At 27.1% G+C, this 27180-nt stretch overlaps 2 protein-coding genes across 2 annotated transcripts in view; both read right to left on the bottom strand.

Moving 5' to 3' along the window:
- LOC145183892 (protein hobbit-like) overlaps positions 1-19890 on the bottom strand; it is a 32807-nt gene extending 12917 nt beyond the window's left edge. The window contains exons 1-38 of the mRNA XM_090094167.1: positions 19468-19890; positions 16691-16814; positions 15798-15847; positions 15414-15517; positions 15255-15307; positions 14896-15002; positions 14493-14622; positions 14257-14302; positions 13984-14031; positions 13659-13762; positions 13445-13500; positions 12903-12985; positions 12751-12818; positions 11515-11660; positions 11237-11406; positions 10929-10950; positions 10516-10684; positions 10161-10341; positions 9680-9736; positions 9468-9595; positions 9047-9136; positions 8609-8717; positions 8369-8480; positions 8136-8247; positions 7854-7939; positions 7662-7731; positions 7423-7521; positions 7168-7227; positions 4348-4444; positions 4008-4078; positions 2581-2717; positions 2235-2307; positions 1640-1733; positions 1056-1154; positions 878-949; positions 747-802; positions 319-457; positions 117-213 (exon numbers count right to left, since the gene is read on the bottom strand). Coding sequence (XP_089950293.1) covers positions 117-213; positions 319-457; positions 747-802; positions 878-949; positions 1056-1154; positions 1640-1733; positions 2235-2307; positions 2581-2717; positions 4008-4078; positions 4348-4444; positions 7168-7227; positions 7423-7521; positions 7662-7731; positions 7854-7939; positions 8136-8247; positions 8369-8480; positions 8609-8717; positions 9047-9136; positions 9468-9595; positions 9680-9736; positions 10161-10341; positions 10516-10684; positions 10929-10950; positions 11237-11406; positions 11515-11660; positions 12751-12818; positions 12903-12985; positions 13445-13500; positions 13659-13762; positions 13984-14031; positions 14257-14302; positions 14493-14622; positions 14896-15002; positions 15255-15307; positions 15414-15517; positions 15798-15847; positions 16691-16814; positions 19468-19538 — 3590 coding nt within the window. The 5' untranslated portion in view covers positions 19539-19890. The remainder of the gene's footprint in view (positions 1-116; positions 214-318; positions 458-746; positions 803-877; positions 950-1055; positions 1155-1639; positions 1734-2234; positions 2308-2580; positions 2718-4007; positions 4079-4347; positions 4445-7167; positions 7228-7422; positions 7522-7661; positions 7732-7853; positions 7940-8135; positions 8248-8368; positions 8481-8608; positions 8718-9046; positions 9137-9467; positions 9596-9679; positions 9737-10160; positions 10342-10515; positions 10685-10928; positions 10951-11236; positions 11407-11514; positions 11661-12750; positions 12819-12902; positions 12986-13444; positions 13501-13658; positions 13763-13983; positions 14032-14256; positions 14303-14492; positions 14623-14895; positions 15003-15254; positions 15308-15413; positions 15518-15797; positions 15848-16690; positions 16815-19467) is intronic.
- A 3-nt stretch (positions 19891-19893) lies between these two features.
- On the bottom strand, positions 19894-20816 carry LOC145184779 (acyl-coenzyme A diphosphatase FITM2-like). Its single transcript, XM_080060541.2, has one exon. It carries the CDS (start codon positions 20814-20816, stop codon positions 20007-20009), a length of 810 nt encoding a protein of 269 aa, XP_079916667.2. The 3' UTR covers positions 19894-20006.
- Between the last annotated feature and the right edge of the window lie 6364 nt (positions 20817-27180).

Below are 27180 nucleotides of genomic sequence, written 5' to 3'. Positions count from 1 at the left end.
AGCAGAGTCAAATTAATCATTTAAAATCTATTAAAAACCTACGTCTAATTTATAGTTAACAAAATGAAAACATTCTTTCCGTAATAAATTCTTCTGAAAACTACATAAAAACTTACTTTAATTTAAATCCTGGGAAATGCAGAACTTTGCTATCATCATACTTTGAAGCATTCCTTGTAAGCATATCAAAGTTGCCATCAATAGTAATGTCACCTAAAAAATAACCAAACACATTCTAATCAACATAAAATTCTTTTCAACTAACAACTCAGTCTGTTGAATATATTCATTCAAGAGGAAATATAGGGGGACACATACCATTAGTCCATTCAAAAGTTACTGCACTCCATTCAATCTCTAACTTTTCTGTTGTATTATAGGGATCAGTAGAGGCACTCAGTAAAATATTTAAGTCTGCAATGTCAGCTTTTAATTTTCCATGAAAAAGAATTCGCATCTAGTGGGGGAAAAAAACAGCTTGATACAGTTGGATATGCATAGAGTAGAAGCCACTTGATTTTTTTTTCTCTTGAAAGATTAGCACATTATGAAAAATTAAATTTTGAAAAACAAAAAAAAGTTTACAAACAAGACATTAGTAGACTTTGAAGGAAAGAGGAAAGCTACATTAAGGATAAAAAAGATTTTTTAAAATTATTAAGTAAAGATACAATTAAACAACACACATTTTAGTTAATGCAAATACATGATAATACAGGCAAATTAAGAGAAATTAATTTGCGAACCTTATCCCAAAATGGAAGAGGAGGGCTTGGATCAATGCTCATTTTTGTGAGATTATCTAGATAAAAGTATTTATTATAAAACCTTTTAATTCAACAAAAACTGTCAGCATTCCAAATAAACAAACTAATACCAAAAGAAGTAGAAACCATTGAAATTGCTGGCTCAAAGTTTCCACCATTTCCAAGTTGACATGTAGACATATCTAAACAAAATTAGATTTTTTAAGTGATACCTTTTCTAGACAGTTTTAAACCAAAGCATTGCTTACATTTGTCTCAAGTGAGAAAATTTACAAAGAAGTAGCTCACCCCATTTTAAATCATAAAAAAACTTAAGTGGTGACATATTTTTTACAACTGTAATATCATTCCAGGGTTGACCAACAGTTACCAAAGCTTCAGATAATGCTAAAAAAAAAAGCACCAATGATTCCCAAAATGGAGTCTACAGTCCTAAAGGGACAATTTAGGTTTTTGCTAAACCAAAATGTTAGGTAAAAACCTTCAAAATTGTAATTAAAATCAAACATATTAAAATAAAACTAAACAAATTAAAATGATAAAAAAGTATCAAAAATGTAAAATAAATAAAAAAAAAAAAAAAAAAAATGAAAGCAGACCTATTTTTCATTTTTATTTTGTATTCTTTGTAATATAAACAGATTTACTATACTGTACTTAATCTTTAATCACAAATGTTGTATATGACACTATTTTTAGTATCCGACACTTATTTGAGTTAAAAAAAAATTTTAATTATGTATTATTATAACTTTTTCATCGCACAGCAATATTTTTAAAAGCAGGCTTGGAGACCAATTAATAAAAGTTCTGAAAATGTTTTCTCAGTAAAATCCATTGTAAAAGAGTATAAAATAAAATGTATAATATACCTTGAGCAACAAGGGCTTCTGCACCTATTAGTAAACCACGTACTGAAAATGTCTCCATATATATCAGGGACTGTGGATAATCACGAATTTGAACCTGAAAAATACAGTGAGGTAACTTAGTAACTTTATTAAAGATTTGTTAAAAAGAAAAAAAAGATTTGAATGGGGTTTTTTATATTTTTTAAACAAAAGTGAATCTTTCTTGCTTTATTTGTAAGTGCAGTTTTTTTTTACAAGCTAAAGTGTAGTTGTTTTTTACAAGCTTAAGTGTAGTTATTTTTTTTAAGTGTAGTAATTTTTACAAGTGTAGTTATTTTTTACAAGTGTAGTTATTTTTTACAAGTGTAGTTATTTTTTAAAAGCAAACACTAATATTTAAAATAATATTCATAAATCTTTTTAAAAGTTAGTTTTTTACAAATAGTTACTTATCATTTTGAAAAACTTAAACCACTGGGAATAAGTTGATAAATAAAAGTTCTTTAATGTCTTTTAGAAAGGTTTTGTGCTCTATTAATGATCTTTATTTGATCAGCAATTCATCATGCCAGTGTTTACTGTCATAGCATCAAAAATGTTATAAAATTAAGTCTACCTTTAAAAAGTCAAACTTTCCTTTTACCATTCGCGCCCATAAAGTTGAAAATTCAAAATGTTTAGGAACAACACTAAAAGAAATTCGACAGAATCAGTATTGATGAATCTTAGAATTACTAACCATTTACTGACTGATAAAAATCAAGTGTTACGTTGATTTAAATAAACTCTCATCTTAATCTGACTAATTAATTTGGATTTGCCAATTCAAGAGAAGAAATAACAGTAATAAAGCACGAAAAGTTTGTTTAATTCAAAATGTCTTGTTGAAAGATATTTATTTGATACAAAAATCAACAACTTCTATTTGATAAAAAATATTGGTAATGATAACAAAATATTACCTTTCATCAACACTTGCAATTTCTTGAAGGATATTTTCCTTTTTATGCAAACTATGATCGGCATGAACAGCCAACTCTATATCTTTAATTCTGCTCACAAACAATGACTTTCTTTGAGGCCGATCATCATACATTTCCTATATTGAATATTTAATACAAATATACTATTAACTTAATAAATTGTATAAAGTAATAACAAATAATAAAACTAAAAGTCCTTTTATAGTTACTTAAAAACAATTAAACAAAAATGTATAAAAAAAAAAAAAAAAAAAAAAGGGAAGAAAAAATTTTTTTTCTAGCTGAAAACTTCCTAATATTTGGCATTTTCAAAAAGTCTACCAATATTTTTCATTAGATAATAATAACATAAGAAAACGTATTAATTCTTTGTAATGTAGTCTCCATTACACCTTATGAGATTTTTACAATAGTCCTACAAATGTTTTAGTTTTCATTTCGAATTGATCAGCTGGTAGTGAATGACAGGTTTGAGGCCTTTTGTCATTGTGCTGCCACCACAGAGCAAGAAAATTTGTTGTTGTGGATTGTAGTTTCTACCATTTCTCTTCAAGATTATGTACGAATTTGCAGTAGCAGTCATCTGTAGCAGCAGCCCTGAGAGCCATTACCTTGATGGCACACTTCCCATCACCAGTGAACAGCTTTTTTTTTTTTGTGTGAGCTTTGGTTTCAATCCAAAACTCACACCAAAAAAAAAAAAAAAAAAAAAAAGTTGTTCACTGGTGATGTTCTCAACCTTTGATGAAAAACTGTTGAATAGCACTCAAGAATTTGTCACCCATTTCTGTAGGCATTCCACCATTGTACAGTTACGCTTTCTTCTCATTGGCTGTATGCATGTTTAAATGCTGATTGGTTAAAAATAGCCACAACATTTATAATAGCACATTTCAAAACCATGATGACTAGTGTTATATTTCTTGACAGATCCAAAGAAAAGTTTGATTTCAGTAAAGCTTTTATTTTTGATTCAAGAATACCAATACAATAATAATCACACAAACTTAATATTTATAGTAAAATAGAAAGTTCTTAGAAAGATACAGAACATTCTGGAACATTATTATATATCTAGAGGGTTCTATGGAAGATTCTCGAATGTTCTGTTGTATCTAGAAAGTTCTAGAATGGACCATAACAACTAGTTCCTAAGACTATTTGAACATGACAAATATTTAGAAACTAATATTCAACAATATCTTAATAATAACCAATAGAATGATTTTACTTTAGTTGTTTTCATGTTATAATTTCAATTTCATAATAACAGCTTTAAAAAATTTTTTTGGGTGCAGTAAATACAGTAAAGTAAAACCAATTGTAATAGCTCAATTTAATAAGGTTCAGTAAGTTTCAAGTTGTATTAAGTTAAGCAATAGATAAATAAAACTTAACTTAAATACCTTTGATCGCCTAATGTAAATTAAGGCATTCCTCTCTTTTAAGCTTTTACGAAGTTCATCTAATTTTTTGGCTAAAATTAAAGTTTAAACTCGGTAAAAATAAAATTTTAGTCAAATGAAGTCTAATAAAAAAGTCTTATAAAAATATTTTAACATGAAAACAAACAACAATCACATGTTACAGTGAATCACAAACTTTCAACCAAACACATCTTATTTAACCAAACATATCTCATTTAGCAGGTAACACAATTTCTATACTGTACCTGTTGTCAAAAGTGGAATATGAGAAAATCTCTTAATCTAAAAATAATACAAAAAAAAAAAAAAAAAAAAATACTAGATATAGAAGTTCCTTTCTCAGATTTGATTTGTTCAAGTTTTGCTTCAAGTTTCTGCTCTCTTTCAATTGCCTGTTCATTTTCATCAGCAAGAAGCTAAAATATATCTTTTTGATTGAATTGCTTTAAAAGCACTAATACAGTTTAATAAAAACTATTTATAACATAAATATGTAATTATGTCATTATGTAGTATAAATATGCAATTATGTCAGTGTATTTAAAAAAAAAAAAAGTTTAGTTCACACTATTATATATAAAACTATATAACATATTTATATATACACTTTATACATTAACTGTTTATATCGGGACAAAATTTTTATTACTTCCTCATTTGATAAGGTGTAAATCAGAGAAAAAATCCATATTTGCTACTTTTAGAAGATCTGAGGATCTCTCAATTTTAAAGAGATTTATGAGAAACATTTTTTCTAAACTCAGAATAAATCAATATTTTAAAAACCTATTTCATAGTTTTCTTTACAGGTATTATATGTATGAATGGTACACTAGGAATGTTTCTAAGATAAATTGACATAACACATGAACCAGATCATCCCCTATTCAAAAAGTTTCAGGATATAACTAAAAATTTCCATCTGTTAGTTCCAAGCTTTATGTTAAGTTTATGAAGCAATATAGAGATTGAGATCTCTAAACTTTTCAAAGACAAGTATAGCAAAAATATATTTTTATATTTTTAAATATATTTTTTAGAAAAATAAAGCATTTGCCAAGCTTTATGTTTAGTTTATGATCCAAGCTATATATATATATATATATATATATATATATATATATATATATATATATATATATATATATAATATAAAGGTGGGCTGAAAAAGAAAAAAATTTCACAAATCAGTGTCCCCTCCTAATACCTGGCTTTTAACTTGTAAAACATATTTATGAAGAAAAAAGTCATTGTTTATTAGTTTTATCTGACCCACTTGGGTTTAAGTCTCAAAATGTAAAATTTTGACAATTTTATGGGTTAAAAAGGCAAAATAATCATGAATGCAATATAAAATCAGCTACAAGCATCAATTAGGTACCAAATGATGCAGAATTAAATTTAGAACATGTTTTATTGAAATAACATTTTTTCTTAAAACTATATTTATGAAATTATTGCCAAAAATTTAAATTTTTTATTGTTTTTTAGTTGAAATAGTGATATATTAGAAAATATGACAACAAATACTTTTAATATATCACATCTATATTTAATAACCATCAGAACATAAAATCAGTGGTTATTTTACTATTACATTTACATTGAAAACCGAGAAATATATATAAAACAATAACATTTAAAACCACTTTTTAATTTGAAATTTTTAATTACTTTTCTGGATCTTTATTCATTGAGGGATAATCATTTTCACTAACATTGGCTTCATTGTCATCATCACTCTCAACCGTTCCCCCTAAAATATCAACAGCTTTCCTTCTGACCTCTTCATCCTTATCAGCTAATATTCCAATGAAAATATTTCCAATGGAATATTAGCTGATGCCGATATTAGCAAAGTAACTGTTATTATCAATCAATTTGTAACAAATATTCTTAGCATTTGAATCAGAAAATTTATTAATTCTTTCAACCACGTTAAATCGGTTTTTAGGACCATGAGAATGGTTCATAGGTGCAACTTCTAAAAAGACCAAATCATCTATGTTCCTTTTCACACCAACAGATGTGATAAGCATAGTACTGATCAGTCGATAAGCAATCAATGACTTTATTGTCTAGTATGACAAATTTTCGATTTGGAATTTCAAAAACTTGTAATTTTCATCTGCTATTTTTTATAGTAACTTGGTTTTCAATTTCTGCTAGTTTTTTGTGGTCTTTTTGATGCACATCAAATAACTGATTTGTCTCTTCTATAAAACCTGCTGCACTTATTTCATATTTTTGTCCTCTTTTCTTTTCGTCATAGTTAACAAGTTTATAAAAATTTTTAAAGTAACTGCTGAGCTTTGTTTTGTTTCTAATGACAGATATTGGATAAACATTGTAAATTACCCATAGATTGAATAGCTCTACATTAACATCTCTCTGAACACTGTCTTTCCTATAACTGCTAAAGTAAAGACATCTTTTAAGCACTTGCTTTAAAGTGGGACATTTTCCAAAAGGAAATTTTTCTAAGGATTTAAAGCATTTATCCACAATATATTTATTTGATTTACATGCTGTTTTTCTTGTTTTTATTGTTAAATATATTAAAACTGATGATATTTATTTAATTATGCATCCGAAAAACAACCAAATAGAAACTAAATGAGTCAACTTTTGTAAAAAAAAAAGTCAATTTGTTTTTAGTTTTCTGTAAATAACTTTTTAAATAAAGGTGTTACAAGAAAATGTCATAGAATAAACTTAGTTTAAAATTAAATTCTGCATCTTTTAGTATAAAATCTACACACATCAAACAAATACTAAGCCTTTATGAAGAATTTAAGGATTTTTAACCTAAGAAATTTGACAATTTTTTTTAGGTCTTTAGATAACCTCAAATGGGTCAGCTAAAACTGGTAACTACATGGTTTTTTGGTGAAAAATCTTCAGCTTGCATCAAAAGCCAAGTAATTAGAGGGAACACTTTTTTATTTTTAGGTTTTGGCCCACCCAAATATATATATACTTATTTAGAAAAAAAGTTTCACATGAATATCTTTAAAATTGATAGATTCCCAGATCCTCAGTAAGTGGCATTTTCGTGTCCAAAAATGCACTTTTTAAACTTTAAAGTACTGAAGATCTGTATTAATTTTTATTCTTTTCTTTTTTAAAAACAACTTACCATGTAGTTATCGCCTAAACGCACCTCAAAAGGATCATCTTCAATTTCAAAGGAAAAGTTCTAAAAAGAAATCTTTGTCTTCACTAAAAAGATGATTTCATAAAACACCAAAAATATTGCTTTTTTAAAATTTGGTTAAAAAAAAGCATGCTTTGGTTATGACTTTAAAAAACAGGTAATATCTGTTAGTTCCAAGCTTTATGTTTAGTTTCTGAACTAAAAAAAAAAAAAACAAAACAAAAAAAAAAAAAACACCTTGCATGATATAAACAAATCAGGTGGCAAGCTTTCAGTATAATCAGGTGGTTTAGACTTCTTGTTTAAATATTTTACCATCTTCACAATTAGTTGCAACTAACACACAAAAATTAAAGACCATTGAAAAGACTTAAAATAAAAAAGAGCTTTGGTTAAAAATTTGATTGGACTGAAAAAAAAAATGCTGACTATTCAAAAATTCAGAGAGCAAAATAATCTATAACATTATAAATAACCTTTTCTAACGAGTTAGCAAAACAAAAACCATAAGGAAATGTCGCATACATTTCATGAACATGAATCAACCTGGAAATAGGGCAAACACAAATTCCATGAATAATACAAAACTTTTGTTAACAAAATTATTGATAAAACAAAAAACAATAAAAATAGCTAAATTTTATAACAAAATAAAATGTAGTTATTACCATGCAATATTTTCATGCTGAATATTTTTGAACATTGACCGAGAAGATACAAGTTGAGAAGTGCTTAATTGTTTAAGAAAAACATTCTAAAGTCGCAAAAGAATTTATAAAAGAATCTCAAAAGAATTTATAAAAGAATCTCAAAAGAATTCTCAAAAAATCAAAAAGTTTAGACTTTTTATATTTTAATATTTAATATTATTTATTAACTATTTATTGATTTTTTAAAAAGAAATAAAAAAATAAAGTTATGAAAAAAAAAAGATGTAATTAAACACTTGCTTCAAAATAAAACACTTCAACTCCGTCAAAAAAAAGGTGACATTCCGAAGCAGCGAACTGTTTAGTCTCATTTGCTAATTCAACTGTTAGGTCTTTTGCATTGATACCAAAACTAAAAATTAACATTTTTTCGCCTTAATTCTCTTAGAAAGTTTTAACAGCACAACTGAAAATTTTTTTTTTGTTTGTTTAGAAAAAGTGCAAAAAAAAATTCTTTGTGATAATTTGCTCACCTATGCTCTTTAGATGTCGACATGTAAACTGTGGTCTTATTAGCAATAAATTTAATACTTGCATAGGTTTTCTTCTGAGAATTTTCAACAATGCCATTTTGTGTGAAATTATCTATGAAAATATTTTTTCTTCTTAAAAAAAGATTATGTTTAATATCTAATTCTGAATTTTTCAGCCTATTTTTTAAATCATTAGTTTATTTGAACTTTTTTAGCTTTGATTGAAAACTTTTAACAAACCATTAATGCACTGCAGAAATAATTTGAAAGCTTCAGCTTGCTCATGAACACACATGTGAAGATTTGGTGACCATGTTACTTCAACCAAATCAACATTTACACACACGACCTACTCAAATGACAAACAATTTGTGTTAAGATAAAAAAAAGACACATCAACAACTGTTTAAGTTATTCATAAAGTTAAAAGGTAAAACTAATTTTTATTTAAATGTTGAAAACTTTTTTTTTACATTTATTCATAAAAAAAAGGTTATATTCATTACTTACAGACTATTTCATATAGATACAATAAAAAAGTTATTTCATATAAAAACCAGGAAAAAATTATTCATTCACAAACCCAAAAAAGAGAGACAAGTGATGAGAAGCCAAGTTAAACATCAAGCTCAAAAAAGGTTTAAAAAAACAACAAAAAAAAACAACAAACAATTCAACCTTTTTTTCATCATATGAACCCTTAATACTTGGCAAATGTAACAGCTTGCTAGAATAATCTTTTTGGCCCAAAGTCATGAAGGAATCTCCCTGAAAAATATTTGAAATAAACTTCTTCTTTGAATATTTTATAACTATGATCTTCTTTGAATAGTCAAAAAAAAAAAATTGTCTTAAGCTTTATCTGGAAAAGCTAAAAAAAAAAATTCTATTAACAAGATAAAAATTAGGGTGAGAAAAGAAAAAAAAAAAAAAAAAAAAAAACTAAAATAAAAAAAAAAAAGATTACAAAGAGTTTTTTTAATTTTGAAATTTTTTTCTTTTAGTTCAGAAAAAATATACCTTCAAAACTATTTTAACTTCTGAATTCCTAAATCTTAAAACTTTTTAAACTCATTTAGACACTAAAAAAACTACATACAGTTTTTAAACTTTCAAGCTCAATTAACTGGGCGACAACAAAAGATTTGATTTCAACAGTGAGCACCCCAGTAGGGGCTGATTGGAGTACTATCTCAGATGACTTGCAGATAAGTGAATTGCAACCACCTGAATAAATAAAAAAATTTAACTTCAACACTTAAAAGAAATAACAATCCTTAACAATCAAAACATAATGTTAAAACTTTCTACCTTCTCTCTCTCCTATCACAAATAGATTGATATTTTTCAAGCAAACCATCAGATTAACTAGCAAATAAATAAATTCAACCATTAAATCTACAATAAAGATAAAAAATAGATAAATTTTTAATCTCTAAATGTATTGTATATTACTTTTGCTTCTATTTTGAACACATTTCTTAATTTATGCAACAATAAAAAAATTCCCCAATTTAATAAGAAACAAATTCGGTAATTTTTAGAAAGATATTATAACGTCATATTTTAATTGAATATTTAAAAAAAAAATCTGCATAAAAAGTAAAGGAAACTTTTATAAGAAAATGTTAGTGCCATAATGTTAAACAAATGTAAACAATACAACAATTCATAGTAATTCATACCCATAATCAAACGACAGTGTATATCATTTTTTAATACAAAAAAAAAGTCTTACAATTATTGAAGACAGCAATAATATTTTAACTAATAGAAAAACAAATATACATACACAAAGGTTTTTCCTTCTTCAGACTGTCTGCACTTTTGTTAGGTGTTCTTTTTAAGATAATTTGGTCTAAACCTATTTTCTGCATTAAAATAAGTAAAGAGTGTCCCATTGCACTTGAATATTCCATTGATAAATAAATACAATCAAAGGAACAATCCATTTCTTCCCCATCTACGGAACACTTTTCAAAATATAAAAATGTAATCACTAAATAAGAACTTTACATTTTAAATATTACAGCACAAAATATACATGTAAGCATGTAAATTACAAATAAAAACAAGATTTCAAAACTTTTCATAAAAAGCATTAAACAAGATTTAAAAGCTTTTAAATTGCTTAAACAGGTACATACATTAATTTTGCATTTGCCTATCTCAATCAGACGCCCCCAAACATGTCTTTCTGATAAAGGTAGACAAGATGGAGTATCATGTTGCAACCGACAAGGAAATGGACAAACACCATCTGTTAGAACATCATCAATGTTAACATATAGATACAAGTCAGCAGCTTCTGAATAACTAGAAAAAAAAAAGTGAATTACAACCAAACAAAAAAAAAAAAATCTTTAAGGTAACTCAAGTAAAAATCCCAACATAACCAATATTAGCAACAACAAAATCACCAACAAAAGCCAGAATACAATTGCAAATCATCGAAACATTAAAAATGATACAACATTGTCATTGTAAACCACATCAACATTAGTGCTGATATTGATGTGGCTGTGAAGCAAGTGAAAAACAAGAAGAAAAAATAACATACAAGGATTTCTTTCTTTGGAAGGCTGGAAAAGAAAATATAATACATAAAATGACCAGCCATCAAATTAACATTTTAAAGTTAAAAATACCAGCAATAAATTTTAGCAACAATTATAATTGCAATTGAGCTAAGTTTAGCCTTTTTGAAGTTGAAATAATAATGTGATGATTATATTATGAAAGGGTCCTTTATGATACAAAGATCACACTAATAATGTGTTTTTTTAAAATACTTCATAAGAATCTTTTTTAGTCACTTTCTAATGAACTTAAAAAAGTTAAACTACTCCAAATTTTTTAAACTCTCACCTTCTGTGATGTCTAGTTTAAACAGACCAATATAGAGTGTGCAGAGAGCTGTTTCAATGGATTCTAATGTTGTCATATGAAAATCACACGAACAATTTTCAAACAGGAAACAGGATGAAATATGCAAGTAAGATGTAAAGTGACTTTTTTTCCTTAGATCATTAGAAGTACTAAAATCAATTAAGTAGTTTTTTTCAATTTAAAAAGATTTAATAAAAATCTAAAAAGTTTGAATTATGTAGAACTCTTTTATTTTTTTAAGACTAGATAAAAATCACCTGTTCTTTCTGATGGCAACATAGCTCTGATACTGCATGAGAAAATGATTACACCAAAACTTTATCTCTTCATATATTAAATCCAAATGGCAAGTATCTACTTTATTTCGGAAGATTAATTTATATAAACTTTCTTCTTCAAGAAGCTTAAAAAAAAGAAAAAAAACAACAACAATTAAAAAAAATTTAATTACAAATGAATAAGCAATACACATGTTCTTTTCATACCTCTAGAATATTCAAACCATGTAAAATTTTTTCATTTACATGACTTAATTTTTTCATTTACATGACTTAATTTTTTTATTTACATGACTTAATTTTTTCATTTACATGACTTAATTTTTTCATTTACATGACTTAATTTTTCTGACAAAAATTTGAAATGAAAGTTTTTATTTTTTAAAAAAAGTTAAACTGAGTTTTATCATTTGCTTTATTCTGAAATGAAAAAATTGTTTAGTGATTTTCAAAGATTATTTTAGGCTAAGAATATTTGATAAATAATTTTAAAATTTATAGTTAAAATTTATAATTAAAAGTACTCAATTCCAGATCACTTTAAACTTGAAGTTTCATAACTTGCTTTTATAAGTTACTTTTTAAATTTCCAAATAACTTTTTAAACTGAAGAACAAATTGAATCAAACAATATTGAACAATATATTTTTACTTTGGTTAACATATTATTGCAAATTTTCCAAATATTATTTCAATTTTTGTGTTTTTGTAGCACAAAGTACCATTAAAAATTCTTCAATTCACACTAAGAGTTTTATGTCAAAAAGCAAGAATTTATCTTACACATAGTTTTTAAAAACAGTCAAAATATTGTTTCCAATCTAACTAATAAACTATAGAAAATCAATAGTGATTACTTCAGTTATTTTGCTCATCATTCTTGGCTAAACAATACACTGCCAAGTCCCATTACTACTTTAACTCCGCAAAAAGTAGTTGATTTAGCTACGTTAAACATTGAATTGCTTAAATATATGATATTTTTTGTTTAATAACAGCTGCTTTTTTTTTTTAATTAAAAAAAAAAAAACATTAAAAAAATAGATTTGAGTTATAACATTTTTTAAAGACCATCTTGAATAGGGGACAATCTAGAGCAAGATGATTTTACAGAATAAAATTGATTTAACAGAATAGGATTGTGATTTGCTTTTATAAAAAGTTCAAATGAATAATTATATATAACCTAGAAATAAAGAAGACAAAAAAACTTACGCTTAATTCCAAGGTTATCTGTTTTAATAAGAATATTTTACAAAATTTTGATCCATTCACAACCAAACCTTAAAAAAAAAATCAAAGAGTGATTTAATAACCAATAACACTTGTACAAAAAACAACATACATGGTATTGTAAAAAATTTTACCTAGAATATCTAAACCTGCTTCTAATGTTCCATCATCGAGCCTCTTCCACGAAAGTAAACAATTCCAATCTATTTCTAACTCCCTGCCAAATAAAATTATTAATCCTTTGAAAATTTATTTAAAACCATCAGATTCTATTGTAACATACATTTCATTATATATATAAATATAAAAATATACATACATACATACATACATACATACATACATACATACATACATACATACATACATACATATATATATATATATATATATATATATATATATATATATATATATATATATATATATATATATATATATATATATATAGTGTTTAAAGCCTAGTAAAACCACTGTTTAAATGGTATTTAACAATTACAATGGTATTAATGCAAGAAATTATTTCTATAACTTAACTGATAGAAAAATATGTTTATATATTTCAAATGCCAGATGAAAAAAGACATGATTTTTTGATGGTGCTTGGGATAAACATTTATATATATAGATGAAAATTTATTAATGATTCATAAAGGATAAAAAAATATAAAATTACCTCCCACTGCTGAGTCGATACAACATTTTTACATTGTTAAGTGATACTGAAATTGTCTAAAAACAAAGAAATTTAAAACACAACCTGGAAAACCCACTTATGGTAATTTCAAAAAATTCTTTTAAAATAATAAAAGTAATGTATTTGTTGATATTTATTACCTCATAATTAAGAATGTTAATACATCTGGATTTTATTTCAATTATTAAATTACCTTGGGAAGTTGACTTAATGTCCCAAACAATTGCGTCATAAAATTAATGTCCTCAAGTCTGCTATTTGCAGCTATTGCATCTAATTCCATAGACTTTGATGACTCTAAAAAGTGTAGACATCATAATTTTCAAAATAATATTCCAATGAACAAAAACAAAAGGTACTCTTTAAATGTATAAACATTGAGAATTTTTTAATGCTGGAGAACTGAGACTCAAAGCTTAAACAGCTTAAAGCTGAGCGCGTCTAATGTTAAAACAAATTCATCTCATGACTCATGAAAAGAAAAGAAGTCTTTTATAAAAATGTGCAAAATGAAGCACCTGAAAAATTCTTTTTCTTTTTTAGACAAAAAATGTGTTTGACCATATCTAAATAAAACAATCTTTCACATAAATATATGATATATGCTGATCTCAAACATTAAAGTAGACTTAACACATGCAATGGTTTAAAGTAGACACTAAAGTAGACTTAAAACATGGATTTTGTTAAACTAATTTTAATCAAAATATTACAAAAACAGAATAAAAATTCATCCAGCCTACATGAAAATTTTTATGCATCCCACGAAATGGAATAATTTTAAACTTTACCTTCATTAACACATACATGAAATTTCTTCACTATTACTTTGTTGCACTGAAATTTAAAATTTCAAAATGTCTACAATAAGAGGGGTTAAACAAAAAATTATATAAGTTTGAAAAGGAGTATGGGTAAGAGGTAACATAAAAAAAAAAGAAACAGCAAAGATTAAAACATAATTTTGAAAAAATCTTCTTTCATTTAAAAAAATAAAAAAAGAATTCATATAATCCCATCAACTTGCCATATTACTAAGTGGCTTGCCAGGAAATAGGTAGACTTTTACACTGACATCATGGTCAGTAAACAACATTGGGGAATCACCTAAAAGTGCAGTCAACTTGCAGCTGATAAAATCAGCTTGAAGACATAAGCTAAAAATAATTTTAACTTCAATAAAAAAAGATTAGCTTAATCAAAAAGGAACTTTGAAAAATTTCTACATTTAAAGCAAAAAAAAAAAAAAAATTAAAATGAATTAATATGGATTTGACATATGCAGTTTTAGTGGTTTAGAATTTAAAGCATTAATGTGATTGCAGAATTCTTATCTGACTTATTGCTTAAAAGATGCCAATAAAAATGTATTATAATTATTGTATTGGTTGCTGATGCTCTTGCCCATTTCTTAAAAATATATAAGAAACCTTTTGGAATTAGTCTCTGCTTTTAATTTGACTTCAGCTGACCATACAAATGACATTTCTGATAACCATGCTGCAACAACAAGATTTTCATTTTTTATTGATGTAAACTAAAAAAAAAATTGAAATAAAATCAATTACAAATAACGTGAAAAAAAATGTGAAAAACTTGCAAATAAAAAACATAAAAGTAAAGGAAATGAATATGAAATGAAAATAATTAATTTAAAAAATAGTTAATTTATGAAAAATCCATTTCTAATTTGTTTTACTTTTGATAATTGAATACTAAAAATTAACATTTAAAGTAACAAAGACAACTTTTTCTTTTTCTTTTTTTTTACAATTTTAAAAGCTCCAACCTGCAAAAAATATTTTAATGTGCTAGATCCAATAACTCTCATAAAGACATTGTCTAAATATGAAAAAATAACAATAGAAATAAACAAAAATATATATGTACATCAAAAGAACATTTATAAATTATGAAATAAAAAACAAACCAAACCAAATTTCAATACCAGGATTCCCAAGGGAAACTTTATTATTTTCTTTTTTTTTTTCATCAAGAGAACATTTTAGCATATTAAATGTTGTTGGCCCAACTAAAAATGTGAACAGCTTACTACAAGAAGAAACAAAAAATAATCAGCATTTAAAAAACATATACTTTAATTGGATGTTGTACTCAACTCTTTTAATCATCAGAACTTATAAACTAGTTATAAACTAGCATACAGCTTGCTCTCATTTAAAATCATGAATAATGATAACACTTTTACAAACTAATACAAACCAAGTGAAAGTAAACAAATATTAAAAAAATTTCCTTTACAAAAAAAAAATGGCTCAAAGGCAAAGAGTTAAAAAACCAAGAACAAATGTATTTATAAAAATTTACTCACTCACAGTTTGGGTCATATAACTTGGAGCTAATCTTTAAATACTCAATATTCTAAATAAATATTTTAAATCTATTGTATGTCTTTTGGTTTAATATTCTTCTTAAACAAAATGATTATGTACATAACTTTAAAAAAAATAAGCAAGCAGATTGAGAAATTTTTCCTTGTTCTTAAGTCAATACTTGTTTATACATAATTAATCTGCATCAATTCTTGTTTTCAAAAACTGGGTTTTAATGATTTTGACCGCAAAATGCAAATTGTAAACCTAAGCTCCCATATTAAATAGTATTAAAGAGTGAAAATATTCTTGATTTCTTTTCTTTTGAAATATTTATCTGCACAAACTTATAATGATGATAAAACATTAGAAAATTTGGTATTCCTTTTTGTAAACTTGTTGTATATTATGAATAAATATATATTATCATGCTACCATTTGCTACAAATTCCTTACACACATCCTTGCTTTATCTATTCTAGTAATGACATTCTGTTCTATTTAGTTGATGCAGTGGAATATAAATATTCACTACCAAAACACTTCAGGCACTACTGTTAGAGCCATTATTGTTAGAGATGAATCTAATGGCTCTAACAGTAGACACTCTGATCTTTCATCTGCCAAATCTTTATGGTCATTATAAACCTTTTTTTTTTAATCAACTTCAACCTTTGGTTCTAACTAAAGCTTCTCAAACAAGATCCCAAGATTTTGCTGAAGATTTTAACCCCTAGGATCTAGTTCTAGTTCCTATTTTCTGAACATTTACATCCAACATTTTCTGAACATATTTCTATTAAAAGACTGATATTGAAAAGGTCTAACCCACACTTTTCATATATAGTTACATTTACACAAAACATATAAAGTAAAAGGTAATCAAATGTACCAGTTTAAAAAGACCTTCTTTCTCTACTACAATTCCAAACAAAGACTTTAATTTCACATTTGATATGCCAATTTTAAGTTTCAGAGTTCTTTCTAGCTTCTTGGCTAGTTTGTGCACAACAACTCTAAAAAAAAAAAAAAAAAAAAAAAAAAATAAAAACAAAAACAAGATGTACTCTTAAAATGTATAAACATTAAGAATTTATTAACGCTGGAGAATCGAGACTAAAAGGTTAAACAGGTTTAAGCTGAGCATCTGATGTTAAAGTAAACTCATCTCATGACTCATGATTTAATGATTTTATACTTATGAGAGCTCAGATTTCTTTCATCTTATCAGGCTTAATTGAGCATTTATGTCAACAATAATTTATAATAATCTATGCAGCCTCAAAATTTACAAAATTTAAGAATCTTGAAGCAAAATATACTTTTCTTTTTAAAAACTGATTGAGATTTTAAAAAGAAAAAAAACAATTACTTTTTCAATCAAACAATTACTTTTTCCTCTTTTGTTTTATTCCGCAATTATTTAATTTATATTCAAATATTTAACTACGTTCAAATTTAAGAAAAGTCTTTTCATGAATGATATGCAAAATACCATCTCAAAGTTTTTCTCTTTTAGTAATTTGATATCTTAGCATCTTAGTTATCTAAGATTTAAGTATCTCAAGATTATCTTCAAAATTATTGCATATTTTAAAATGTAAATCATGAACTTAAAAAAAAAGTTTACTATAAATAACTTAAAGTTTCTTTATTTCATTTAAAAACTTGGTAAAACAGTAACTGCTGAAAAATGTTATATATTTACAAAATTTATTACAGTCTTAATTACATTAACTTATGGTAAAATTTTTTCAAAAAGTTAATTAGTTCAAAAAGCTTATCTGAGCCCTTCAATTTTTACTTTTTCTAAACATAACTTTGATTGCACTATAGTCCACCTAAAATTGTTTTTTGTGCCAAAAGATGACAAAATTAGTAAAGTATTTATCCTCTAGTACAAGAGAAAAAGTATTTCCACTAGTCTCGCCATTTCTAATAAACCTGGTTTAATATTAGTTGCAACTAACTAATAAGACTATAGAACCTATATCTATAAAAACAGCTCAAGTTTTTTGTCTATATATTTAAAAAGACAATCTAAATTTAACACTTAAAAATTTAACACCTAATTTTTTTTTATTTTTAGAAAAATACATTTTTTAATGACTACACAGGTTTGCAAATAAGCAAAAGCGTCAGAAAGGTTTTTAAAATCCTTTCTTTAAAACAGCTCTAGTAAACGCTTTGCTTCAAAAATGATGATGGTGTTTCTGTACTTTAGGAAATATACAACTTTTAGTTATAGCACTTTTCAGCAACATCATTTCAAAGTTGAAATTTAAACTGCGTTTAAGGAAGAAATAAAAAATTTCAAAAAAATTTCAAAACAACTTTAAACATAAAATATTTTGAATTCTATTTTACAGTTTATTCAAATATTTAGCTGTTCAAATTCAGAAATTATTCTTTCATCAAATTAACATCTTTTGATCTTTTTGTATATTGTTATCTTGTAGCTGTGCTTGAGGTGTAAGGATGAACATGAATCTGTGTAAATTTGTGAGCATAAAGCAAACACACATTGTGGGTACCTGACTGTTTACTAATAATAAACTAATTTGGTCTACTTATGCTTCTAAATTTTTTAAACTTTTTTATCAAATTTTTTATGACTAAGCAATTTTTTATGAGAATTTTTTATGACATATAAAAAGGGTGCTAAAAATATAAATCTTTAAGCTTTAAAGGATTTTAAGTGCAAAAAATAAATTTCTCTTGAAAAAATGATTCTAAATGCATAATTTTATTATCTTTAGGTAATCAAATCTACAGATTTTATGAGAATGATATTTAAGTTACTATGTAAAGTGACTTTGGATAATATTAAAAATTTGAATATCTCAACAACTGCTTTCAATTGGGTGCCTTTATTTTATCCAGGAAAACCTTTTTATTGAGTTCATTAACTGTACCTAATTTCAACAAAATTTAAGAAGAATAGTTAAAAAGGTTATAAAAAATTTAAGACAGTTTTCTAAAATTTTTAAAAACAACTTATTTCTTCCAGTTTCAGTTGTCAAGCTTCTAGAGTAATCTTTCAGGTAAGAAAATTGATTTGAGTTTGAGTTAACAACTTTTTTAGTTAACAACATTTATTCAGCGAATATGAATCAATTACTTTTCCATTTGTGGTTGGGTCCTACATTTATACACAATTAAATTTAATTGTGGATAGATATAGTATCCAACCTTTCCAACTCATTCTCCTTTCCAGCTCAGCAAATAACCTATCTCAATGTCTGCCCTTATCCCTTTACACATTTATAATTGAGTTAATTATAATTGCTATTAACTAATTGATTGTATTTTAGAGTATAAATAACATTAGATTGTATTTTAGAGTAAAGGTGAAGACTTTACTTAAGAATCTTCAATTGTCAGCAGTCAACCTTAACGTGCTTGGAAAATAAGTAATAAGATTTTATAAACAGCTATTGAAAATCTGTAGAGCTTCAATAGCTGTTTATAAAAATTATCTGTAGTCATCTATAACATTTTCTGATCAGTAAAAGTCTAATTTTTTTTTATTTATTGGTTAGTTAAGAATCTTGTTAGTTTAAAAATGCAGTTACACCCCTAACAATTTTAAACCATAAACAAAAGGGGCATAAAAACTTAAAATTTTTATAAAGAAGATCTCAGGTTACAACAAAATGAAAAACTTACTTTATTACCACCCAGAGCACCAGTAAAATGAAGAAAAATACTATAGGTAATGTCACCAGTCTCCACGCCATCAGACTGGTGATTTGAAGAAATTCAGTGGTGTAGTATTACTGTGCTCATTATTATTACTTAGAAAATAAAAAAGACTTGAACAACTTAATGCTAACTGCAATTTAAGCCAGAAAAATTTAAGTATGAAAACAAGAGCTATCCAGATTACTAAAACACAACATATGTATGTATATATGTAATGTAATACATGCATGCATGTATGTATGTATGTGAAGATTTTTTGGTAAAATGGTAAGCATCTATGTAAATACACTTACATATAAATTATGCTTACATACAATATACATATGCTATATAATATACTTTAATGTTGCTATGTATATATAAACCTATATAACTAAAGAAAAAGAACAATAAAAGCATAAAAATAATTTCTTTCACCATATAACAAGTCGCTTTGGATTGAGTTACATACTAATTACATAAGAAGAACAACATAGGGGTTTTAGCATGCATATTTAAACATGTTATAATTCCCCTGGCTGACATGGAGCTAAATGATAACTTGAGTTGAATTTGAAAAGACATCTGTAACATATATGCCATGCAAAATAGCCAAAACTCACTCCTAAAAATTTTTGCAAAAGTGTGTGGAAATAGACACAGGTAAAAAACAGCATGACTTCCCAAAGTACCATAAGTAACAATAAACTACCAGAAGCTACCTCAACCAACCAACATAACTGTATTGTAGAAAAATTCAAGCTAAAAACTTTATGATTCTTTTGTAACTCATAATTTTGTAGCTGTAGAACAGCATCCATGTTATTTAGGAGCTCTTCATTAATAACCAGAGTACAGAATGTTAACAAAAAGCAGTGTCCTGAAATATCAAAACCACTCCATAAATATCCATTGCTTCGACAAGTCTCTTTTAAATACAAGCTCTCTCCACCAATACAGCTTCCGGTATATGATTCAATAATTTCAAAAATAGATGTTACAACATACCAAGTTAAAGTTAAAATGACCAACCTTAACATGTGTTTACAAAAAATCACCAAATTATTTCGCTTTTGTCTCAACAGTAAAGAAAGTGTGAATGCACACAAAAGACCACTGGTCCAGCCCCAACCTTTCTTTACAAATATCATATTGAATAAATTTTTTCTAAGTGAAAAATAGGATGGAGGAAGAGGCATGTAATCATGTAAAAAGGATCCAATAACAAAAATACACCAAAGCATAGTGAACTTCAGTTTTGTATTCATGGTTAACAAGTACTGCAATCTTTTACGATTTTCAAACACAAAGTTGTACCACCGCAACCAATCCATGTCATTAAAAATCTATGTGTATGAAAATCTAAAAACTACATAAAAGCAATATAACCTCACAGAGTCATTAAAAAAGCTACTTAATCTATCTTATCATCAGCAAATTGATATTTTTTTAAAATTTTTAAGACCTACAATAAGATTCAGTTGATAATTTAAATTGAAGCTACATAAAACAATAGAAAAATACTGTAATTATACAGAATACATTATTAGTTGATGACTGGAATTTTAGAATTAATTATAATTTTTAGGTTTATGTAGTGATCTTCTAACTGATTTGTCTAAATAATTTAAAAAAGGATAAAATCTTACAGTTAATACGAAAAAACTTTAAAGCTATACAGCATAACATATCTTATTCTACTATAAAGAGCTTTAACAACCTAGGATTCATTCTTTAATGTTTTCAGTTTTTTAACAAAATATTATTTTCTTTTCAACTCTTTTGTAATAAGAATTGTAATTAAGGTTGCAATTTATTTACTTTCTTAATGACTTTAGTAACAGTGAAGTTAAACAATTACTTATCTGTAAAAATATTTGAAGACCCCACTGAAAGAATGGGCAGCCACAGAATTTGACTTTTAAGAAAATCAAAATTTTTCTTTGAAGACTATAAGACTATTTTTTATAATTAAGGCTGCCAACCAATAATATTTATGTAAATAAAACATCTTATATCTTTTTCTGAATACATATTTTTGCTGTTAATGTTTTATTAGAAAGTATAAAAGTAAGTGAAGAATTCAAGACGAATATCTCAACTTTTTAAAATCGTGACAATGCACATTCTTTTAGTGTAGTTTTTACTCGGTATTTTACGGAAGCAGTGTAATAAAAAAAATACAACTACATCCTGTATCAAACATATAATTATCTATAAACTAAATATAAGAGAGAAGAGTACTAATAATTACTTCTCTGGCATTCAAATTTCCATTCTTTTTAGAGAATCTCATAAATTTTAAGAGAAACTCAAGGAAGAAAGGATTAAATTGCAAATCCATAAATTAGAAAAAGAAAATTCTCTTCGTTTATTTAATATATACATGAAAGATTTTTAACGAACCGCATAAAATATTAAATATCTTAGTGAGTTATTGTTAAAGGATTTTTAATAAACCGTTAAAAAATCCTTTAAGAATTACTCTTGCAAAACATACTGTCAAACTGTTAAATGGAATTGTAGCCTGCGAGTATAATATTTTGGCGCAGTTGAACGTTTTCATTACGTTAAAAAACAAAATGCAAGACTATTAATCGGCCATTGGAAATCAGCGCGGCTCCTTTTCCGATTTTCATTCGTTGTTGCGATTTTCCATCTTTTTAGGTTTTGCTGTCTCGGGTCACTAACTTGTAGAACCTTTACTGCAACAAGTGCGGAAATAAGAATTGCGAACTAAACCGTTGACTATGTGGGATAGTTTAAAAGCCGCTTCTGTGAAACGTTTTTACCGTATTTTTTTTGAAAAATGTAATATTTGTACAACTGCTCTACCAAACAGTAGCGTTTATACAAAATTGGTTTTTAAGCTGGAAAATGTTATAGAACGATTGCGATATCGTGCAATTGGCGCAGTGGTACATTTTAATTAGGTTTAAATTGTCCCACAACGTACATAATTACGGTGTCCTGTTAAATGAGTAAGAAAAATGTTATTCTGACCGTATTGTTAGTACTTTTAAGGTCCCACTTCTATTTTTTTTAACACTTCAATCAATTAGTCTTTCCGATGGCCCTATAAATGAAGCTCAAAATGTCACAGAGTTTTAAGATACAGAGGATTTAAAGATAAAATTAAGAGAACAATTGTTGGATCAAAGAAAGATTGGAAATGAGCGTAAAAAAAAAAAAAAATATCAGTTAGATGAAGTAAAAGTGTTGTTCCTCCCGAATTAAGTGGCTTCATGTTTATGGAACATTGAAAAACAAAACAAGAAACTTAAATTCGATACTTCTTTGTCAAAACATGGCCTGCAACCGATAGAAAATACTCGTATTTGTCTGGCAACATTATTCAATAAAATTGTAACCGTAGCGTGGCAAAATCTCTCAACGAAAAAATATAAGAACGTAAATGCGTTAGTTACTGCTTTATTCATTTGGATAGCAAAAAAACGGTTATATTTTTAGGGTCGACATTATCGCTTTTGTATCCAACTATTTTATGCTTCTGTCTTTTTTTTGCTTCACAGATTTTTTTGGCAGTTTGTCAACACCGACATTTTTCTCATTCTGACTTGTTATAAGAATCCGTTAGCCAATCATCAGTGATGCATTGATCAGTGATGCAATAACTACTTGAAAGCTAATAAAGTTTTGTTTTTAACAATTAATCTAAGATTAAACAAACTACACCAGTATATTTTACTAATTTCTTTAACCTATATGTTGCGTAAATATTTTTTTTTTTTTAAATAAAATATCTGCTGTAATTTTTACAAAAAAAAATGTTACAAAAAAAGTTTTGATTAAAAGAACTTAAAAAGAAAACTAGTTACAGATAAAAAAAAACAAATTTACAACCGTTCCATTAGACCCTAGAACAAGGACATGGTTTAAACCTTGGGGCATTTCTGCTGTGATAAAGTTGTAAATACTTTCAGCAATGGCTAGATTTGTTCCTGAAGCTGGTGTAACATGGCCAATGTAGCTAGATCCTGGTTCTTTCATCAAGGAATAGTGTTCCTCTACAATTTATCTTTGGTAGTGTTTAAACTTCTTTTTTTCTGTTGACAATGTTTTGTCACATCGGTCGTCGAAGTAAAGACCTACTTAATGATCATTATCAAAGTTCGAACTTTCACTTTTAAGCTCTTGCATGGTTCGATACCTCTCTTTAGCAATTTTGTTCTTATCAATCACTAAAGATGCATCCAATTTAGTAACTAGGCCTACGTCGTGTAAAACGCTAGAAGCTATGGCAGCCGTGGCTTGAAGCGATATCCCAAATCTTTGACTTATTAAGGCGGTATTAGTAAGTTTCATACGCATTTGCGAAGAGGATAAAGCCAACGGTTCGGGATTATTGTTGTAGTCATCAGGTTTAGGTGCCTTATCCTCATCCGTTGCCTCGTAATCTTTAAAGAAACTTGATGTTGATGAAGGCTTATCACCATCAAGCTGCGATAAGGAATTTTTTTGTCTTCCTTTCAGTACATGCTTGGAGCTTTTTAGTTTCTTGCAAATCGAGCAATCCAATGCACATTAGGAACTTTGTTTTCTGATCAGCAAGAAATGTCTGTTCTTTAAAGGGGACAATGGATTCCTTTGGGCAATTACAGCCTGTAAATGTAGAGCACTAACAACCCGCTATATCAAAAAAAAAGCGTGATTCGTCTTTAAACTTCTCTACTCATGCTTTTGTCGCCATGGTTTTATCTATTCTTTTATAAGCAAGCTTGCTATTGATAGAACCTTTGTGATATGTATGAATCATATCAATAAGACGTTTCTTTGAAACTGTCGGAATGAAGGCATCAGAATACATTATTTGCAGTTTTTTACAAACGAAATGTGATATGGAAGAAAATTTTGGTTCCTTATTACCAGCAGTTTCAGATCCAAGACCCCATCATTCATAAGTTAAGCAATTAATAATATCTTCTATTATTGAAAGTATCCCAGCAAAATCTGTTGGTGATCCGAAAATTGGACAGTCTAATGCTCTTCGCTGAGTTCTAAGATTTCTCTAATTAACTAAGACTCAATGGGGAGCTCTAGAACTTGTTAAATGCCAATACAGAGGGAGTGGTACTGTACAGGTTCCATGTTTTGCATCCTGAGCTATTTCTCTACTTGAAACTTTCTTGCATAACATGCTCTGTAATTTTTAAGATCTTTAAAACGACTCTCCTGGGTTATCTCATGGGGAGGCTTACAAGAAAAGATTTCTCTTTTATAATTATAGCACTATGTACAAGCATCTTAAGAAGACAATTTAGGATACAAGGAATGCAGATACTGGCTTATACAGTTCTGTACAGTTTCTTTTTTAGAACACTTTAGTTTTGTAGGGTTTACATAATATTTAGAGGATATATTACAAAAACTTACATATAACTCTTATAAGATTTAGATCAATTTTTATTTAGCTACTATTTCATGCTTTTTTAAAGCCCTTCAGTAATCTTTCCATCTTTACTGGAACAAGACTCTCACTGTTTTGCTCATCGTTAATGAAACTTAAATTATCCTTCAACTTCTGTTAATTAGGTTTCTTTTATTTCTCAAAATATTACTTAGCCTCCTCCCCTCATCTATTAAGTGTTCAATAAATTCAAGTTCAATAATTTATAACTAAGATTGACTTAAACTTTCGCCAGATCTGGCTAATAATTCACTAAAAATTTTTTTAAAAAATGGTCCTACTTCATTCTTGTTTACATTTTACAAAATGTAGCAGAACATTAATTTCTTGTTGGTCTAACAAAGACATGAGCAACTAAGAACAAAAAGTCCGTGCACAATTTTCGCCCGTGTTTGTAATTTGTTCCGACAACGGGAAATAACCGGAATTTTTTTTTTTTTACATATTAAGTTCTGGCACTTAATTGAAGATTAGCCCGTGCACATCGAATTTGTTTTAGAATTTAATAAGCATTAAAAGTTGAGTTGTTTTTTTTTATTAATTATTTACAAATCAGTAATGTAATATAAGTATTTACTATTAAAAATTATAATGAAGGATACAAGAAAGTTTAATTGAAATTTTTTATTATGTATTTTTGCTTGAAAAAAAATATGGATATCTCGAATAAGCATAATTTTCTGAGAAAACCCAGTGTTTAAGTCTGCGCTCTGTCATTCAAGTCTCCTTTCGCCAAACTTGGTTTATACTGGCAAATCCATAATTGAATAATAATTTCAAATTGAATATTAATTTCAAACCGTCTTTAAAACGATGATGTATAAAAGAAAAATTAAAATAAAAAAACAGCGATTAGGAAAAGACGTACACACACAGACTTATTCATCCTGTCATGTAAATAAACGATAAGATGATAAAATGTAGTTAAGAAAAAATTAAAAACAGCGATTAGGAAAAGACGTACAAGCAAAGACTTATTTACCCTGTCATGTAAATAAATAAAAAGTATATGTGGCAACAAAAACATTCAACAATAGCTAAAAAAGCTCTTTACCCTTTCCTAACCAAACTGTCCCCAGATTCTCTACCTCAACTCCAACCTCCACATTCGTTCCATTTAACCCTCGAACCAATATCTCCTTAAACCTCTATAACCCTTCATCACACTACACCTCAGTCTCTCACAGAAAAAAGCACACTTTATACTAAAAACAAAAGAAAAATAACTACCACCCTCACACTTTAAAGAAATATTTAAAAAAAACCGCTCTAACAATAAGTTAAAAAAAGCGATCCACACCAACTCTACCAACTTTGCAAACTTTCGGATGATCAAATTGTGGAACTTCGGAAAACATTGTTTTACTTTGAAGAAGTCATCAGTTGTAAAATTTTGAAGAATATTTCCTAAATTTCGATATGAAAAAGTGAATAAATTTTGATCTTAAAAATCTTGAGAAATCACGAGGTTCCTATGAAATCATGAGCATCTTGTAAAATGTTTTTACAAATAAAAATATTGGCCTGTTGTTGGAAACATATGGGCAAATATGTAAGCCTTTTTACACAATGATAAATTAAATCGATTTCGTGAAAAGTATGAGCAAAATTAACATTAAAAAACAAGATGCATGTTAAAGTTTAAAAAAAAAATTACATGGAAAAGTTTTGAAATGAAAAAGTTGAAAAAATTTACAAAAATTCAATAACATATTCAAAATTTGAACTCATTTAGTAAATGCCTAAAGATCCTTTTTCCTGCATTGTGAAATGACTTAAAAAACCATATACTTGTACTTTTGGGATTAAAAAAAAAATATTTAAAAAGACACTTACAATGTCAGTTTAAGAAAAACTTTTTTTTCTTTACAGAAAAGTTTAACATTACTCTTCTTTTTTTGTGTGCAGATTTTAAAAGAGAAGTTAAAATACATTCCCACATTTAACACTTGGGTAATTCAGCAAGCATATTAGAGCTACAACTCGCTGAATCTTTTGAAATAGAGCTTTTTTCAGATGTAATTGTACTTGTTAAAAGTAAATAGAATACTTAGAAAAAACGCTTACGGCTAAAACGCTTTTCTAAGTGCTTTATACGATCTTATTTCGCATTTATTTAATTCTTTTCTTATTTATTCAGCGCATGCACTAACACTAAGTTCCTCTTGTTGGACAACTTGGCTAAACTAACATTACTCTGGCTAAGATTAACTCTTAGCTGACTATAAATGTAGTTGCAACTCGGTAGCTCCTAGGGGGCTGCCAGGACT

This window comes from Hydra viridissima, unplaced genomic scaffold (assembly GCF_058129835.1).
Source record: "Hydra viridissima isolate aposymbiotic clone 2 unplaced genomic scaffold, HvirCarnegie_v1 scaffold_7, whole genome shotgun sequence".
NCBI classification, from domain to species: Eukaryota; Metazoa; Cnidaria; class Hydrozoa; order Anthoathecata; family Hydridae; genus Hydra; species Hydra viridissima.
This window is presented reverse-complemented; position numbering and strand designations above follow the sequence as displayed.